This window comes from Megalobrama amblycephala, linkage group LG12, assembly GCF_018812025.1.
Source record: "Megalobrama amblycephala isolate DHTTF-2021 linkage group LG12, ASM1881202v1, whole genome shotgun sequence".
Lineage (NCBI taxonomy): Eukaryota > Metazoa > Chordata > Actinopteri > Cypriniformes > Xenocyprididae > Megalobrama > Megalobrama amblycephala.
In genome coordinates, this window is record NC_063055.1 from 28,167,226 (window position 1) to 28,188,363 (window position 21,138).

General features: G+C 36.3%; 1 protein-coding gene across 2 annotated transcripts in view; it reads left to right on the top strand.

The window, feature by feature from the left end:
* gfra2a (GDNF family receptor alpha 2a) overlaps positions 1–21,138 on the top strand; it is a 104,676-nt gene that overhangs the window by 75,252 nt on the left and 8,286 nt on the right. For both annotated transcript variants that reach the window (XM_048210353.1, XM_048210352.1), the window contains exons 5-7: positions 7,023–7,132; positions 8,775–8,915; positions 13,505–13,644. In XM_048210353.1, coding sequence (XP_048066310.1) covers positions 7,023–7,132; positions 8,775–8,915; positions 13,505–13,644 — 391 coding nt within the window. The remainder of the gene's footprint in view (positions 1–7,022; positions 7,133–8,774; positions 8,916–13,504; positions 13,645–21,138) is intronic.

A 21,138-nucleotide genomic window follows, 5' to 3' on the forward strand; every position in this document is an offset into this window, starting at 1 on the left:
TCTTAAGGTCACAATCATATGGACTGCAAAAGCAGCACTGTCTCCTAATATTTCAAGTTTACTATATACTATGAGGAGAAATGTTTCTCTCTGGGGTGAATCAATAAATCTGAACATGCCCCCCTCGCTGTTGGAAGATGAATCTAACGTAATAAGGCCCAGTAATGGCCCTCAACATCGATAAGTCTGAAATTCAATAGAGATTGGACCATTTCAATTGCTTTCTTGGCGAAAGGTGCAGAGCCCTTTTGTTTTTCAGTGTCAATCATTAGTCTCAAAGTGGCTCAGTACTTTGTCCTTCCAGCCAGCATCAGGAGAGCTCTTTCATTCTCAAGCATAGGGTGACTCCATCATTTGCCAATTGAGAGGCATAGATTCAGGCAGTCCATGTGCAATGAAAGCAGATTTTAATCTTTAGTTGCAAAACAACTTAAAAATGAAGAAAACCTGGCCTCTGTCCCATCAGATTGTCGCATTTCTTCCCATTATTAGATAAACAAGTAACATTTGACCCTATAAGGGATAGATATTCTGTACAGTCTGTTCAATAGGCTGTACTGCTGTACCTTGGTGTTGGTTGTTTCTGATTGTTCTGTCTGCCCTGCACAGGCTTGTTTTATGCTTCATGTTAAATTTAATATGCTGTCTGACTATGGTCCATTAAAAGTAAAGCAAATAGACACATACATATTCTTGACATGTCTAATGGCTCAATAATATCTGAATCATAAATGATAAATAATCACAAAGTGCCATGGTACACCTTGAATCCTAAGATAAATGCAAACTGTCTTTGGTTCAGTGCCGTCTAGAGCTGCACATTTCTGGATAAATTCTGGATTTTTTTTGTTTTAAATAGAGATCATGATTCTCCCACAATTCTGATCAGACAACTAAACATAATAGCATGCAATTTACTAGAGGTTCTGACAATATAAATTGATGCAGTCTATTTAATTTCAATTAATATATATATATATATATATATATATATATATATATTATGATTGGACATGATTGGTTTGTGCGATAAATCCCGCCTCTTGTTTTCATGCGCATTCTCGTCGAATCGGCCTGAATGAAGACAGTGATGGTGTTTATGTGAAGACTAATTAAAAAGTAAGTAAACATTTGTCACTTACATATCACTGCTTTGTGTCATGTTAAAATCAAACTCGAAGTGGCCTGAAAACATGATGAGGGAAAAAAATCTAACCTTTCATTGAAGGAAAAGAATTGAAAGTGGGAGGAAAATCACATTATGAAATACATGTTTTTCTCCAAAACACGTTGGCCACAATTATTGGCACCCCTAGAATTTTTTTTTATGAATAAAATATCTCTGAAGTATATTCCCATTCATATTTACATTTTTTTAGCACACCAGGGTGATCATAAACATGAAATTATCCAGCCATGACTTCCTGTTCCACAGGAGTATAAACATAAGGAAACACAAAGGCCAAATTCCCGTAATCATTCATCACAATGAGTAAAACCAAAGAATATAGTTCTGATGTGCAGCAAAAGATTGTTGAGCTTCACAATATAGAAAGTGGCTGTAAGAAAATAGCTAAAGCATTTAAAATTCCCATTTCCACTATCAGAGCAATAATTAAGAAGCTCCAATTAACTAAAGATGTTACAAATCTGCCTGGAAGAGGACGTGTGTCTAAATCGTCCTAATGCGCAGTGAGGAGGAGAGTTTGAGTGGCCAAAGACTCTCCAAGGATCACAGTTGGAGAATTGCAGAGATTAGTTGAGTCTTGAGTCTCAGAAAGCGTAAAAAAAAAAAAAAAAAAAAAAATCAAACAGCAAGTTGTTCGGGAGGTTTTCAAGACAAATTCTCTGCTCTCATCCAGAAACAATCTCCAGTATATTCAGTTGTCAGACAAGACTGGAACTACAAACGGGACTGGCTTCTATGGTCAGATGAAACTAAAAAAAGAGCTTTTTTGGCAGCAAACCCACCAGATGGGTTTGGTGCACACATGGATAAAAAGTACCCCATGCTCAAGGTTAAATATACTGCTGGATCTTTAATGTTGTGGGCCTATTTTTCTGCTGGAAGCCCTGGACATCTTATTCAGATATATGGTATCATGGATTCTACCAAATATCAACAGATAAAAAATCAAAATCTGACCGCTTCTGCTAGAAATCCAATAATGGGCCATGGTTGGATCTTCGATCAGGACAATGATCCAAAGCAAACATCAAAACCAACACAAAAATGTGTCACTGAGCATAAATATATATATAACAGTTTGAATGAATGATTCAATGACTTACTCATAAATACTTTACTTACTACTGGATGACTCAGTGTTTTTGAACAAATCTCTTGAATGAATGATTCAATGACAAATACATTTTTAAACAGTCACTTGTCGCCACCTAGTTGTGCAACAATGTAATCTTTACAATCGTTATTTCAATCTACAAGCAAAAGGTTATTTGCTCTATTTTGATTGCTTTCGTAGATATCAGTGTTTATATCCAAACTATAAACTTATCCCAGTACTTCTGTGATAATTTGAATATTTGTACCATGGAAATAACAATACTGTGTGGTGGAAAAGAGTGTTTGTAAAGCTGTTTCATAGCTAGCCTAACTGCTTTCTCTGGGTCAGCGGCAGCACAAACACATATTTGAATGTTCTGGTGTGATTTTGTCAAAGGTTTATTAGATATAGCCCAATTGTTGTCATTTAGGAATGAGATCGTGGCGGGTGTTTGAATTGAGATCGCGATCTTTTAAGGATTAATCATGCAGCTCTAGTGCTGTCCCTAGCAACGAGAAACATTGTTTAAAAGATATTAATTCCCCACAGGTCTGAAGAGCATTGGACTGAAATTCATTACCACACAAACTGACGTTTAGGAGTCCGATTTTTTATAAATATATGTGATGATAATGAATCTCAGACCAATTCTTTTTGTGTGTATAAATGAAAAATAAAACTGTTAGCGGTGCTCATTTTGGGGTTCTCTCAAAGAATAGAGAATCTAAAAGGACCTTTCTAACCCTTCGAAGGCAGACAAGCTGTAATTTGAGCAGTGAGTGGTCCGCTCAGGTATAATAGAGGAGTACTGGCGAGAACTGAAATGTGCTTTATCTTGATGCCAGAGCACTTTCTGCCCAAACAATCCTAGACAGCCTTTTCTAAACTTCAAGTGAACAGTAAATTATAGCAGTTATATTGTCCTCACCTGAAAGGCAAAACCTGCCGCTAAAACCTTTCTATCTTGGTCTATCTTGTCTTGCGCTTTCCTCTCTGCCATGAAAAATAACTGTTGGTAGGTTCTTGCAGCTCCTCTGCTAATAAGATACATTTCAGTTACCATAAGACATATAAAAACACGAAACAACCCTCCCCTTTTGGTAGATGGATGAGTACTTCATTTGACCAATATGGAAATGCAGAAAAGTCTGTCTAAAATTATAAAGAAAAAAAAAAAAAAAAAAAAACTCATTACACTGAAACAAAAAGGAAGAGCGAAATGTGCTTGGAGACTACAACTAATACTGTAAGAGAGAGTGAACAAATAAGATGTAGAACAAATAAGACAAGCATTATTTGCTTCATTAGCTGGTTAATGCAGTAGAAAGAGAAGGAGGCCCAGTTTCAGAGTCTTTCATCCTTGGATAAATTCGTAGCTGTAGGTGAGGGAATAAGAGATATTACTATTGATTGAGTCTAAGACAAGTAGCAATTTCGATTCCTTAACACATGGGGTGTCCATCACTTGTGTCACTATGACCATGAGCGTCTAGGAGGATGTAGCTGAAGAACATAGGGTTTTTTTTTTTTTTCTCTTTTTTTTCCCCCCATAAGGCTATGGCAGGAAAGTAATCAACAATACAAAAATAAAACGTATATTACAAAATAAAAGATCAAATAATGTATAAACCACATTTCTTTTAAGATAACGCTGTTTCAGAGGGAGGCTGCGATTCTTTCGCCTCCCTTGAGCTCATTGTTTTCTCATTGAGAAATACAAGCAAAAAGTCACATGAGAGAAGACAGTGCCTCCACGTTGCTGGGACTGGCTAATTACTTATTACTGAATTTTATAAAGCCGCTCGTTTATGGATTTGTTACGCCAAAACCACATGAATGGGTCACACTGTCACACCATTTTGTCAAAATGGATGGAGTAATTACAAAAAAAAAAAAAAAATCTCTCCCACTCAGACATCATCACTTTAGGTTATATCAGAGTCAAAATGAACTAAAAATCACTTGAAATACAAAATTATCTGTGAGTCAGTTGTTTTTTAGCAACCACTCTGTAATAATAATAATAATAAAATAACAATATCCATTGATTCCTTAATCATATTGATTGCATGTTGTATTTGGATCAATGACATGACGGGTCATTTTTTTGTCCAAAGGCCTTAACAATAATAAAAAAAACAAAGATATGACATCCAAAGTATGTAAGGTAGTACAATTAGATCTATTATATCGAATCCAAAAGGTTTTTAATTATATTTTGCTGCATATAAAGGTATTTTAAAGATTTTGAAGTGTCAAAAGGTCATTTGGTTTAACCGTCCAAAGACCAATACAGCCAATTCATTTGCGATTAAAATATCTTAAAATGTAATAAATGTAATAATAACATCATATATCAACATAGTGCAAAATGGTATTAAACATAATGTGTAGAAGTCATTGCTTTGTTATGAGAAAGAATATCCGGAAAAATGAATTTCTTTAATATCATTCGGAGTAACCAATATATAGACACCATTTTAGATAAAGTCATGCAGTCAGTATCATATGACAGGATGTGACATCATTCAGATACCTGCAAAGGACCACATGGTCGTGAAGCAAAGTAACTAACTCTCTTTTAACTATTTGAAAAATTCATGTTTTTACTTGCTCATACACGTCTCGAAAAATCAGGTCATTCGGTACAACCGCTATAAAACATGGAAAATGTTGTAATATATAAAAAACTTGTACTAAATATAAAATGTTTGATTGTTCTTTTGCTAGCTAGATAGCAAGCTAACTAGCTAGCTAGCTAGATATCAGTCTGTTAGCATTTTTTGAAAATATCATCATTCGGTATAACCAAAAGTGTATTTCGGTAAAACCGAAATTTTGGTTAAACCAAATGACTTTTTTTGGTGAAAATTTTGTCCATCTTGTAAAACATGACAAAAGCAGTGTTAATTGATTATAAAAACCACATAATCTCATTGTTAACACTTAATTAATTATATTTCCATTATGTTTTTTTAAAACAATGACCCATCAATGACCCATTCCCTAATGTAAGGTAAATTGTATTCCATGTGCCGATTACCAGTAAACTGTGTAAAATATCAAATGTAACTGTAAATATGATAAAACAAACACTGAGAGGAAACTTTGGAATTTGAAATTTCAGAAGTTCACCAGACACAAACTTACTTTTATTCACAAAAGACTGTAGCATTGTTTTTGTTTTGTATTTTCTCAGGGCAAAGAGTAATTCTTGATTTTTCACAGAAACCCGTACAATAATTTATGTATGATAGGAGCTTTTGCATTATTTATAAGTACTATAAATGTTTAGGAATAAACTTTGCTTTTGACAAAATTTCATCAAGTATATATATATTTCAATGGACATTGGTGGTTTTGCTTTGAAAAAAAAAAAAAAAAAAAAAAAAACGGTAAATATATTACAGAATATAAAACATCTTGCCTGTTTGTCATATTGTGCAATAGTTAAGAAAGTAAGAACAGGGAGCTTGGAAAGTTTTGTGAAGTTTTATGACTTCCAGCTCCTATTCTTTCAAGAATTAATATCATGTTTGGAACCCAACTGGTACATCAATATTTTTTGCACCTCTCCATTTGATTCCAGCAGCGTGAACAGATGTAATTAGACATGTAAATCACAGCAGGGTCTTTAGCGGGAAGGTTAATTAAAAGGTGCATTTACAAAGAAGGGAGGGTGTATGAATTAAATATACTCTGGATGCTGCTGGGACTGTATCTAGTACTACATTCCACAGAGACCCACTTCTAACTGTACTTTCTGTCTGACTCTAACTTTAAAGTGCACTAAAGGGCACTTGAACAACACTGTTTGCCAAGTGGCATTGAAGGAAGAGATTTTAAAATGAGATCATGTCTGCACAATACAATAATGAATAATGATGAAAGCTAACTTTTGTAATCAGGTTTAATAGTGGGGTGGAAGAAAAGTTCTTCTATGGAGCTACCTTAATATGAATGATTTAATTGCAAGGCTGATAAATCACATATTATTTTAAAATGCAAACTTAAGACTGTTCAGAATAAGATAACCAACCAAACAGCAAAGAAATGACTATAAATGAAAAGGACAGAGGACTGTGTGTGTGGTTGGACTGGTGATGTTTGTGTGTATTGAGAAATGGCCATTGTGTCTGTTCACTTGTTGGGTCACACAGCAGTGCTCCCAGATTTCCTGAAGGAAGCGGACAGAAATACTGTTTGCCAACAGAGACTGTAAACTTGTCTGACAGTGTTTAAAATTCTCTGCAACAACAAATAGCCACTGGTTTATCTATTGCCTTATGCAGACAGAGAATGGAGGGCTAAGATAGACTACAAGAAGACAGTTCAAGTGTTTGTGGAAGCTCTTATGCTCTAGAGAGGATGTCCTGTCTGCTGCCTGACCCCCAGGATGCCTCTGAACCACAAACATGCTGTGGTCACGGTCAGCAACGATGACTAACTAATGGACAAGAGAGAGAAAGAATGAAAGACAGCAAAAGAAAGAGAGATGGTCATGATTTCCCCTTATCTTGAAGAAAAAGCAGTGATGTGTAAAGCTGAAGATGCCTCTGAACATGCACAAACTCAAACTCTGTCCTTTGTGTATTGCAGCTGGCCTCTTCAGTCATAAACACACATGCACAGACTTTCCCCAATATTTCACCCCTAGGCAAAACTATAGACTGACTGTACTTTGTTTTTTTCATGTAGTTTCATGTTGGCTTGTTGCTCTTGTGTTTTTCTGCCAAGGTCACGACTGGCTGATTTCCACACAAACTGTCAGATGACCCCTCACTCCATCAGCAGCTGCCTCAACGATGACTATCAGGCCTGTCTTGCGTCTTACACCAGACTGATCGGTGAGCTAAAGAATGTTTTTCATAATTCTGTTTGATGTATAGATGTTCAACAGAAATAAATGCAGTGGATTTTCATAGGCTATTTTTCTAGAATGTGCTTTTGCTGGGGTCAAACTGACTGACACCCAACAAATTCAACGTTACTTTTCTGAATTGCTGAAATACAATTGACTGTTCGCAAAGACCCGCCCTCTTTAGTTACTGTTGCTATGTCCGACAAGCCATGCCGATGTCACACCACACATCATGTTCTCACGCAGTGAAAAATACATTGTGGAACAAAGAGGACCCTGACGACACATCGACAGACAAGACAGAGCTGGTTACTTTTGATATGACACATTTTTAAAGAAGTTTAAACAATAAATACCGTTTTGTGGCTTTAATGTGGTGTCTCTGTTCAAGCGGCTCGTGAACTGATCATCTCTTCCTTCTAGTTAATTTATAGCATCAAATAGACATGAAAAACATTAGAAGGAATGTTGACATGAGTACACACAATTTTTGAAGTTCAAGTCCACCGACGTTAATTTACAGCTTTGTCGGACATAACAGTGGATTTGGTGTTATGATTGGTTAGATTGCCTGTCAATCAAACTCCCGGCGAAGGGTCAATTGAGTGGAAATAGGTCGAAACTTATAAGCACATAATACAATTAATAATAATAATAATAATAAAAGTTAATTTGAAACTACTATTACTACTATTTTTACACATACACGACCGTTCAAATGTTTGGGGTATGATTTGTTTTAAATAAATTAATACTTTAAAGGTGCTAAAGAGGATGTTTTGTTTTATACATTTTTGCAATATTACTTGAAACTGTCTTTACTAACTGATAAAAGACTATTTATTAGATGCACTGAAAGGAATAATATTAATATACATCATCTGTGCACGAGGTAGGGCCTTAAAAACATCAGCCAATAGTTTACGCGATCATCGCGTAAACGATTGGCCCTCTGGCTTGTCAATCACTGCCATTACGTTCCTTGTGAAAGACGTGCGAGGATTGGCCCTCTGGTTGTCAATCACTGCCATTACGTTAATTGTGCGAGACGTGCGCAGCTGCGCGCTCCAGTAACTTTCCACACTCTACAGGCGCCGCATGCAATGTTTTTGTCAGGAGACAGGAGTAACAACTGCAGATTATGAGTTACCTGCGGTGAGTCTGACATAATGAATCCACTAACACGACACAGCGAATGCCGGTGGTAAACACTCGTGTTCCAATACTCGTGCATGAGTTTTGGGAGGCGTTCCCTCAAAATGAGCTGTGAAGGAGGGGGGTTGTTCTTACGCATGCGCTCATTTCAAACACTCAGTAACAGTCTTTGGTTTCTCAGTCGACGAAAAGATCCTCTTTAGCACCTTTAATAAATAATTATTTTATTCAGCAAGGATGCATTAAATGGATCAAAAGTGACAGTAAAGACTTTTACATTGGTACAACTAATTCATATTTTTTAATTTCTAACAAAAACATAAAGAAATTGTTCTAAATTTTATCTCTGAAGATGAAGTAATGTTGATGCCTGTGTTTATTTCCTAATTCAATATCATATACATTCGTTACTTAGAATGATATTTTGTTTGATTTGATATTTTGATATTTTGTTTGATTTGTTCTCCCTATAGGTACAGACATGACTCCTAACTACATGGACGCAGCTCACTCAAACTTCACCATCTCTCCCTGGTGTACCTGCAAAGGCAGCGGGAATCAGGAAGAGGAGTGTGAGAAGTTTCTACAGGACTTCATGGAAAACACTTGTCTCCGTAAGTCTTACCCCTGTTGTTATTAAAGAGTTCCTCCTGTAATGTCTTTCCCTTCCAGCTTCACTCACCACTGTAGCTTTCAGCATTTGCATTCAATTCAGAATTAAGTAACTGAGGATACTTAAATGAGTATGTGGTTGTTTAGAAAACCTGAATGCTGCAGCTACTGTGACGATGTTTAAATGCTGCCATGTTTTGTTTACTTTCCCTTACAAAATTCATCCCATGTGTGGAAGCTCTACCCAACTCCAGAATCATAAAGTCTGATTATTTTGTAACTAATGTCACACTTGTTAGCATAAAGTAAACATGTAGGCTGAGGATAAATAAGGCTTCCCCCATGGCTTGTTATCATATGCTGCTACAGGACTCCTTTTTTGGTATTTCATGGTGATAATGTGTGCGTTCAGCCATTTAAAACTGGCTTATTTTCAAATGATAATCTAATTAAATTCATGTGGACAGATGTTTAGATTTACATATTTTAGATTTAGTTGAACACGTTCATTCTTTAGCATTAAAGTTGGCATGAAACCGAAGTTGCGATAGTCTTTTCTTTCTTACTGTGACACGCTGATGAGCCAAAACATCATGATTAGTCACAGGTGAAACGAATATCATTGATCATCTCCTAACAGGGCCATATGTTAAGGTCTGGGTAGATTAGATGGTAAGCAATCAGTTCTCGTAATCAACGTGTTGGATGCAGGAGAAATAGGTAGGAATAAATATCTGAAAAGCTTTGACAAGGGCAAAATTGATATGGCAAAGCAACTGGGTCAGAGTATGTCTGAAACGGCAAGGCTTGTGGGTTGCTCCCAGTTAGCAGTGGTGAGAATTTTCTAACAGAGGTCCAAGGCACAAACTAAAAACCAGCGACAGGTTCATGGATGCACAAGGACAGTGAAGGCTATCCCATCTGGTCCAAGCTAAAAGGAGGTCTTGGACAAGTCACAAAATTTTAATGATGTTTATGGGAGGAATGTGTTATAACACACAGTGCATTGCACTCTCTTCCGTATGGGGCTGCATAGCCACAGACCAATTAGAGTGCCTTTGATGACCCCTGTCCACCATCGAAAGTGTCTACAATGGTCACGCAAGCATAGGAACTGGTCTGGAGCATTGGAAGAATTTTGCCTGGTCTGATGAGTTTTCTGTGGGTTGTGCTGGAACAAGAAGTTTGATCCATGGCGGCTCCACCTCGTAACCTACAGGTATTGAAGGATCTGCTGTTAACGTCTTGGTGCCAAATACCACAGGACACCTTCAGGGGTCTTATAGAGTACATGCCTCGGTGGGTCTGCACTGTTTTGGCAGAAGACCAACAGCATTTAGGCAGGTAGTCATAATGTTTTGGCTCATTGGTGTATATCCAAAGAAAACGGCTACTCGAAGAAGAAGAAAAAAATGATTGGATTGTTGGATCATTAGCCCCGAACACACCAAGCTATCGGTCAGCCGCCAGGCAGTTTTTCTCAGTGTGTTCCACACTGTAAAAAATGACTGTGATTTTAACAGTAAAAGATAAAAATGCTGCGGTGAAAAACTGTCATTTTGTTTACAGAAAGTTTCCGTACTATATACGGTGAATAACTGTAATAGATCTAACGGTACATTTAATGTAATTTTACGGTTAAATACTGTTTTTGGAAGTGAAAAATAACAATTCATTGTAAAATTTACAGTGAAAAACCGTAAATTGACATACCCACAATTCCCTGCGTCACTTCACATTTGATATATTTTCGTTGAAATAACTCTGTTTCTTCTTAGTTTTTCTCATTTTTTTCTAATCAGTTATGTACATTAGGGTTTTATGTTACATCTAATGTTGTTAAATTAATGTTTATTGCATTTTTAAAATTTCATGCATGTTACCATGATGGTGTTTAGTGTGTGTGTGAATGACACTGTGTGCACCTTCTATATATTATTATAGTCCTCCTCAGCTTGTGGAAAAGCTGCTTATGATGAACTTTGATTCATCATGTGACTCTTATCACCACTTTGTTTGGTGACTGTCAGTGTATTATAAAGGTACAAAACAGATATTAGTACTTCATTAGGTTGGTAAATTAACATTATATCAGTTAATGAAATATGTTATTTTACCGTAAATTTAACAGATTTTTTTTTACGTTGCTACTGTATTTTTAACGGTAAAGTTCTGGCAAACACAGCTGCCGGTTTTTTACCATAAAATTTAATGGGATTTTTTTTACAGTGGTCGGCTGAAGTTAGTCCTCGTCAGCTTTTTTCGGCCGATTCAACATGTTGGATAGGCGTCGGTCAGTCGGGCCATCTGATAATTCTGATTGGCTGTTCAGCTACTGCCACCTGCTGGTATGGAAAGGCATTTCTTCTTATGCAGGCGCAGAATGGACGTGCTACTTGGCCGTCGGGTGTCGAGCATCAGTTTGGTATGTCAGGGCACCTTTGGACCCAGACGGTGCTGACGTGAGCCAACCCCGCAGTCTGCTTTCATTGCCACTAGTTCGTCAGCGTCAGCTTGGTGTGTTCAGGGCTATTGTGGTTTGCTATTGCTGTAATTCATGTGACTTAAAGGCTACCCCTCCCTCACACCAGTAAACACATCATCAGAGAAGAAAAGAGATGTCACTGTAAGAGGGAGGGGAAGTTATTTTGATTAAAGATTATGAGTTCTATATAGAACTTTTTTTAATGGTCGTGAAGTAAGTTTAAAACCAAATGTAGTATCTACTATGCAATATGTGATTTGGTACTCAGTGTGTGTTATGAATAATGTGGTTCAACAAATTTTGACAGGCGAAATCACGCCATTTCAATAAGATCGCATGCAACTGGGAATTTCGTATTAGGGCAAAAGATTTCACCACAAGGATTTTGCAACGGGTTAAAATTGGTGACTGCGTTTACCAACAGAAAGCTGCTAGGTTTGAGCTGCTGCTTGGTTTGCTTCTGTATGAGTTGTGCTTCATACAATGATACACTATTGACAATAGACAATAATCTGTGAATTTTTTCTAATGTGACTGCACTTTTAGCCTTGAGACAATATATATGCTAGTGTATTCCTAAACAGTGACTAAATTAACCTTTAGCAGATATGCACATTTAAATTTTGCAGTCTTTTTCATTAAAAAGGGCCAAAAATTTAATTACTGAATCTGCATTCATGGCCCATCAAATTTTGTGCAATCAAATGCTCTCTAGAATAAGAATCAGCCACACTTATCTAACTTGTACAGGTTACTGACTAGCAATAGTATGTAGCAAATCATAGTTCATAGCTGTTGGTGAAAACATCTTGTTTCTATGCTAGCAAGTACATGATTCTTTGTCTGGGTTTTGCTCAAGGAAAATACCAATAGATTACACTGAAGTGGTTTCCTGCTGACAAGAAAAGGCCAGCATTTGGGAAATGGTGTTAATATTATTCTGTTTCTCTGACTATCTGGAGACATACATGTGTATTTAAGAGATGAGAAGAGAGAGAGGACAGACAGACAGATGGATTATTTTTGTTTGACAAGTCTAGTTGGTTCTGTATCAAGAAATACAGTAAAAAAAAGATAGAAAAAAACACTTGTTCTTTTACTTTGATTTATTAAAGAATGATTAACTTTGTTTATCAATGGCTATAAAAAATGCATTATCAGAGATACAATTAGGAGGCAAATAAAATGAAGAAATTCCAAAAAAAGAAGAAAAAAAAAAAATGTTTGACTGCTTGGCAGGAATATCTTCCAGTGAGAGAAAGAAATAACAGAGCGGAAACGAAAACATAAGATAATAAGCTACAGAGCTTCAGGCATTAGCACAGGAGACATTTCATCTGATGTCCCACTGTGAGATAGGCTGAGAGAGATTTTTCAAGTCAAAACAAGCAAGGATACAGTATAATTTGCATGGATTGCATGTAAATCGTGGCTTTGTTACCAAAACTAGCGAGCTGCTTTCGTAGAATGTGTTTTAAGGAATTCTAGGCACACTTCCGATGTGAGGGCTGTTCCAAAAATATCTCATTTTGAGTGAATTGTAAGGCAGCATCACATATATCCTTTTTTTTTTTTTTTTTTGGACTGACTGAAATGCTATAAATATACATACTGAAAAGTAATAAACTGTAAACAGTATTTGATGTTTGATGTTAGCAAACTCTTTTTGAAATTAATTGTGAGATAAGCATCACATACGCATCATTATTCTTATGGTGTAGGTACTGTAAGTGAAGTTGTAGCCAATTAAGAGTGTTTTGAGTCCATGCATGAAGGCATTAGACAGCAAGTCAGCTTACTAAATTGTGAGACAGCTTTTGTATGTGTGTGTGGTGAGTGGATGTGTGTTCTGGTTTGTTTTTCTAGCAATTAACTGATCCAAAATCTGCAAGTGTTGCAGAATTAGCATTTAGCTGAACTGCTGACCCCCAGCTACAGCTAACTAATGCCTCATTCCTCACAAACTTGGAAGGAAGACACATATTCATTTTCTCCTCAAGGGATCTGGTGATTTAAAGTCTCTCTGACTTTTTGACTTCCTACGGAAACATTCTCTTATAAAAATGTGCTTTGAACCTATGTTTTCTTGTTTTTCTTTTCCTGCAGGAAATGCAATCCAGGCCTTTGGCTATGGGTCGCTACCCAAGCCTGATCCTCAGCCTACTACAGGCTCAGTGAAACCAGATCTTGAGCCCACTGCCAATGTCCCTAAAACAACCATGGATCCTGGGGAGGAGCTTTTAAATGTAAGTCAAATTTTATGGGGTTTAAGGGGAAGTTTTAGCCTGGTATATTGCATCTTATTACAGGCAATTTCACTGCAATGTACTTATTTTATATTGTTTTTCTAATTTATTTACCAGTTACTCTGTATAGTCTGTTAGTGTTGCATCTTATAAGCATATTTCAAAAAAAACAAAAAAAAAAAACAAAAAAAACAAAACCGGACTGAAGATAATATATGAATTAAATAAAAGGCCACTTAAGTGTACACTTTCTTAACACACTTAAGTCCACACTTAAGTAATAATGTCAAATTAAAAGATTTACTTTAAAGTACATTTTAAATTGTTTTACTAATCTTTTGCCGTGCTTTAAAGAAGTACACTTATTTGATGTGTTGACTAATATACTAAAGCAAATGTAAAATACTTTTAACTGTAGTGTTATTATATTTAAAAGTTAATATATTTTAAATGTACTGAACTTCATAACAATATATAATTTCGAATACATAACATTTAAGTTTCAATAGAAATGACATTAAAGTATATTTTAGTTTAACATAAATGTTTGCTAGTACATACAGTACACTTTTACCTCATTTTTAAAGACAATAGAATTTATTATGAAATTACGTATAAAGATGCACTTAAGTCCTACTCAAGTGGCTCGCTCTGTATTTTAGATAATTTAGATAAATGTTCGAAAACATTTCATCAAGTTGGCACTTAAGTAAAGTCAATTTAAAAGAAGTGTACTTCTTTTCACAAGGGTAAGCCTAGTAAGAAATGGATGTGTCTTAGTCATTGATGCAGAAACTGAAAGAAGCAGCTGTGTGAATGAATTAAAATACTGAACATGTTGCTTAGTAAATATTTAGATCTCACCACTAACAAAGCTGCATTTACAGAACATCAATTAAACACTTTACTCATTTATTTCATTTATACATGCTTTAGTGAAAGAAAGAAAAAAACATGGCATCGCATTTACACATAGGAATATTGTATGCTAACTGCCACTTTGCATTTAATTAGCATTGATTGGACTAGTTGACGATAGTCAAGCTGTGAACAGCTGTAGAATAAACAACTGACAAGATATAAATTAGTTGACATTTGTACCTTTGTTTGGTTAATTGCATAGAAACACACACAGAAACACACAAATCTTTGCAGAGTTTTTCACCTGAGTGTAAAATACTCTCCAGAGATGTTGACGGGCCCGTAATTAACATATTAAAGTTGAAAATGTAAAATGATTCAGTGTGCCTCTGAAAACAGCACAAATAGACAAGACAGAAAAATGTGTCCTCACAATTTCCCCGAGGAGCCACAAAACTGCATGTCACTATTTACACTGCATGATGTGTTTGTGTGTGTGTGCGCGACTGTACGTGCTGGGCCAGTAGAGCAATGTTTAATTTATTGTAAAAATGATAATTAGTGCATTACCCAAGCAGGAAGTTTATAATTAGAGACTGCCTGAGGGGAAACATTGTCAAACTTTACCATTCTCCAGCAATTCAAAAATGTGTCAGATGCGCATCACAGATTCACCCCATTGCTGAAACTCATATTTTTCTTCTGGTCCCACTCAAATGAAAGATGAATAGTTTGCCATGGGCCATTTTTCTCATTCTGACAGGTAGAGAGAAAATGGGCAAAGTCTCGCTCTGTTTACCGTGTTTTAATTCCAGGCAGGGTTTGGCAACACAGTGATTTTTGGAGGTGAAATTCAAAAGGAGCGCTTTGCTCTATCTAGCAGGTCCAATAGCACTTAAAGTTTGCCTGAGGCAGAAAGGATGTTCCTTTACAGAATCTACATGTAGAAGTGACATGTCTAGCTCATGGGCACAACTGAGGGAATGATTTTATTCACTCGGCATTATAAATCCTCTTCGGTGCTCCATTGGTATGAATGATCAGATATTCATCAAGTTATTCATACTGTTTCTACTGCTACAAAAGAATAGAACAGAAGCATAGAATATTAGTAATAATCAAAGCATGTTTAACCTAAATGAACTCAAGGGAGAATTACATTTAATAACTTTCATTTATATACACCAATCTAACAATGCATGCTAATAAACAGCAACATTTACATAATTATATTTTTGCTAAAACATTTTATTTGTAAAAATGCCACACAGCCCAATGACGCAAAGGAATCAGTAACTTTGAAACAGACAGTTTGAACTTATTCACATAAATGTACACCAGTTCATTTCCCCAAAGGATGGAATCCTCAACCGGTTACTGACGTTGGACCACTATATGATTGGCTTACGAGGTGCAGATGATCCAAATTGACTGTTACACTTTTTCCACTGATACACACACACAAAAAAATGAATGGTTGGATTTACTTAAAAAAGCAGTGTCAAGTGGTTCCACGCAACTATATTGAGTAATTTGTACAAATAACAATTTAGTTGTATGAACAAAAGAATTTCAAGTAAAGCTGACAAAATTTCTTTGAGTAAATACAAATCATTTGAATTTGTCACTGTTACATAATATTTATCTGTGCATTTTACTTAATAATATTATGTAAAATTTTATTACGTAAGGTGAGCACATTTATTGACCTAATTTACCTTATTAAATTAACTATTTGCTCTACAAAATGCTCTCAAAAAATAACTTGTTGAACAAACTCAATTGAATTGAGAGCAGGAAATCCATCCTATAAACATATGTATGAGTGCTCACAGCCTAAACACGGGCGCCACTCTGCTGCGTAATGGTTACCACAAAATTCATAAATATTAAAGAAACTCCTCTAAGGGCTATCATACACATGGCGAAATGCAGCGCCGGGCGCGACTGCTAGTTTCAGCCCGACGCAGTTATTATTTTCACGTCCTGCACCACGTTCTTTAAATAGCAAATGCATTTGCACCCATTTGTGCGTCCATGGGCGTGCTGGTCTGAAAACGAGGTGTGTTCAGGTGCATTGTTGGCGCGTTACTATTTTGAGGCAACTGAAATAGTCTGCACCAATGTCCAACTGAAACCTGGTCTAAAGTCAATGGCGCAATATTTGATTTGTTATTTAAAGAGCGCGTTAGTAATATGCACCTATATACGGGTGCAAAACGCGCGTACAGTCTGTTTATTACACACACAGGGACGTGCAGCAGCACACAAACATGCCAAATATTAAAAATAAAAGGATTACAATGTAAAAGATTATTATTATGTGCATAAAGATAAAAATGCTTTGGTGGAATCCGTCTTTTCCCGTAGATGTTCTGCTCGCTCGCTTTAACCTCGAGCACTAGCCGATCCGTTTTCTCAATAGAGAAGCGTTCAAATTTAGATTCCACCATGTAAATAGCAAATTCGCCATGGTGCAAGCACAACTGGCTTTTAAAGGGAATGGGAGATGAGACTCTGATTGGTTTATTGCACGTTACGCCTAAAACAAACCCACAACTCATTAAAAGTGCCCTAGAACTTTTTTTTTAAAAGATGTAATATAAGTCTAAGGTGTCCCCTGAATGTGTCTGTGAAGTTTCAGCTCAAAATACCCCATAGATTTTTTTTTAATTCATTTTTTTAACTGCCTATTTTGGGGCATAATTAGAAATGAGCCGATTCAGGGTGTGTGGCCCTTTAAATCTCGTGCTCCACGCCCCAAAAGCTCGCGCTTGCCTTAAACAACATAAAAAAAGTTCAAACAGCTAATATAACCCTCAAAATAGATCTTTACAAAGTGTTCTTCATGCAGCATGTCTAATCGCATAAGTACAGTGTTTATTTTGATGTTTACATTGATTCTGAATGAGTTTGATAGTGCTCTGTGGCTAACGGCTAATGCTACACTGTTGGAGAGATTTATAAAGAATGAAGATGTGTTTATGCATTATACAGACTGCAAGTGTTTAAAAATGAAAATAGCAACGGCTCTTGTCTTCGTGAATACAGTAAGAAACAATGGTAACTTTAACCACATTTAACAGTACATTAGCAACATGCTAACGAAACATTTAGAAAGACAATTTACAAATATCACTAAAAATATCATGTTATCATGGATCATGTCAGTTATTATTGCTCCATCTGCCATTTTTTGCTATTGTCCTTGCTTGCTTACCTAGTCTGTTGATTCAGCTGTGCACATCCAGACGTTCTGCCCTTGTCTAATGCCTTTCATAATGTTGGGAACATGGGCTGGCATATGCAAATATTGGGGGCGTACACCCCGACTGTTACGTAGCAGTCGGTGTTATGTTGAGATTCGCCTGTTCTTCGGAGGTCTTTTAAACAAATGAGATTTATATAAGAAGGAGGAAACAATGGAGTTTGAGACTCACTGTATGTCTTTTCCATGTACTGAACTCTTGTTATTTAACTATGCCGAGGTAAATTCAATTTTTGAATCTAGGGCACCTTTAAGAGAATAGGGAAAACTCTTTTAGACCATGGGCTGGGAGCGCCGACCATTTTTCCCATCCTTAAACTAGCAAAAGTGGATTCGGACACACGCCCTAAGTGCACTTGCGCCATGCGCTTTAGACCATGCGCTTAGATCATTAAAATAGGGCCCTAAATGTCCATCATAACTGAATATTAAACACTAACATAAACTAACAACTTTCCCTTTACTGAACAACACATAAAATAACACTTTAATCCCTAAATTTAGTCTCCTAATGCAGTCGCTTGTGAAGCATGCACTGCCCAGTTAGTTATTTCAATTTAATTTGTGCGTTTCACTCAGCAATGTTAAGTTGACTTAACAAACACTTATTAAGTAAAGCTGACAATACTCATTTTTAGTAGAAACAACTCAGTTAAATTAAGTTCATGTAGTTACATGAGTTTTCAAGTAATGTGAACAAGGATGGTTTGAGTGAAACTAACAACAGTGAAAGGTCTTCTTTTTTTTTTCTTTTTTTTTTGAGAGCAGATATGGATGTTGCTATTTCTTCCTTTAATCGGACAATTAAAATGATGACCGATCTCTCTGCGTACCCCTTATGTTAATGTGTTAATGCTTAAACAAAATTATTTTCTAAAATATCTTTTTTTGTTGATGTAACCAAGGCTGCAGGTGGTAAAAATATATTCCAGCTGAATGTTCTGCTTTGCTATAAAATGCGTCAAATTACACAGTAAAAAAATATTATTGGAGTGTTTTACAGTCTTTATACTTCAAAATTTCATGTTTAATTCAATGCGTTACTTGCCAGTTCTTTGTAATTATTTGTGAAATGTACTAGCAATTGCAAGTGAAAATTGTTTACAAGGAAATCCAACACCTTTAATTTCAGTGTACGAAATGTCTTGTGAGTGTTGTTTTCCATTGTTTTTGGCCTTCAGATCTGTGTACCTACGTACGGTTTTATGTGAAGCGTGGCTTGTTCTCACAAAGATAAAAGTCATGAATGATTTTTGCGAGTGTTTGTGTGTTTGTTTGAAGAGGGTTGTATGTAGCAGTGCAAGACTACACATTTGTGTCTTTCTGTCTGTTCCTGTGTGAACAATCAGGACAAGTGTGAGAGTTCTAATGCAAAGAGATGTGATGTGAATGAGTGGAAGAAAAATGGAGGGAGATGTTGAAAAGCAAAGGGGAGAGAGGGGGCATTAGCAGAGCTGTGAACAGAGATCTGGGCTGATGTCAACAGGCAGCTGACACACATCACCGCTCTCGCTAATTAATTGGCTTTTAGTCACTGTCCTCTGTTTCTCTCACCCCCACAACATCCCCGCCTGTCAACACACAATTTCTGTCCCTTCCTCCGTCTCTCGCTCGCTCTATCTGTCTCGCTCTCTCGCTCGTTCTCTTTGCCAGCTGTAGTTCTGGCGGTTATGGTTTTTGCCTAAGCCTGCATCTAATTATGCATGTTTACACAGGAGACGCTGAAAGTTCACTGCATGAGCTAACGCTAATTCAACACAATCACTACATTCATACATCAGGTGAAATGACACATAAAACAAATGAAAGAGGCATACCATAGACAAAAATAAATAAATAATTTGATATTGGTAACTGTAGTTACATTTCCTTCACTTGAAACTCACTTTTAACTGAATTGTGCATTTGCAGCTATGGGCATGAACAGGAAGATATAACATATAATGGGCTGAATTCACTATGATTGAATTGCAACCACCGATAGTGTTGTTTATTTGCACTGGTTGTTTTAGCACCCTATTCGCTTAATGAATTATGCAAATCAGGCAATGGTGCAAAACACAGCAAAAACACTTCTGTGCTGAACACAATCGGCACAGCACAATTCCTTGTCATGAAATCTTGCAAGCTAGTTCTGAGCGATATGGAATGAAATGAAAAACGTTTTACACTTTTTTTTTTTTCAAAATTAGAATGTTGAATTGAATTGAATTAAATTAAAAACATTTTTAAAATAAAATGTCCACACTTTTTTCACAAAATTAACTCAGTGAGGAATAAATAATTTTAAAAAACATAATTAAATGAAATAAGTTAAATAATTTTACATACTGTTTTTCGCAAAATTAATTCAAGGAAGAATGATATTAAATCATATTAACTAACATGAAACAATCTAGCAATGCATATTAATAAACAACAATATTCACCTACTGTACACACACACACACACTCACACTTTATATATATATATATATATATATATATATATATACACACACACATGTAAAGTAAAACATTTCAAAAGTTTTTTTTTTTTTTAAATTTTGATGATTAGAGCATACAGCTCATGAAAGTCCAAAATCCAGTATCTCAAAATATTAGAATATTTCCTAAGATCAATCAAAAAATGGATTTTCAAAACAGAAAAGTTCAAGTTCTTTAAAGTACGTTCATTTGTACACTCAGTACTTGGTCGGCAGCACATATTACAGCAAATGACTTGCTCCTAGCACAAATTACAACATCAGTGAAGTGTGGCATGGAAGTGATCAGCCTGTGGCACTGCTGAGGCACTATTGAGCCTTCAGATCATCTGTATATTGTTGGATCGACTGTTTCTCATCTTTCTCTTGAAAATATCCCATAGATTCAGGGGTCAGGCATGTTGGCTGGCCAATAAAGCACAGTAATATCATGGTCAGCAAACCACTTGGAAGTGGTTTTTGCACTGTGGGCAGGTGCTAAAGTCCTGCTGGAAAAGGAAATCAGCATCTCCATAAAGCTTGTCAGCAGATGGAAGCAAAACGTGCTCCAAAATCTCCTGGAAGATGGCTGCATTGACTTTGCACTTGATAAAACACAATGGACCAACACCAGCAAACGTCACGGCCCCCCCAAATCATTACTGACTTCAGAAACTTCCCACTAGACTTCAAGCAGCTTGGATTCTGTGCCTCTCCAGTCTTCCTTCAGACTCTGGGACCATGATTTCAACATGAAATGCAAAATTTACTTTTATCTGAAAAGAGGACTTTCGACCACTGTTCACTGTCCAGTTCTTTTTCTCCTTAGCCCAGGTAAGATGCTTCTGACGTTGTTTCTGTTTCAGAAGTGGCTTGGTAGTCCTTTTCCTGAAGATGTCT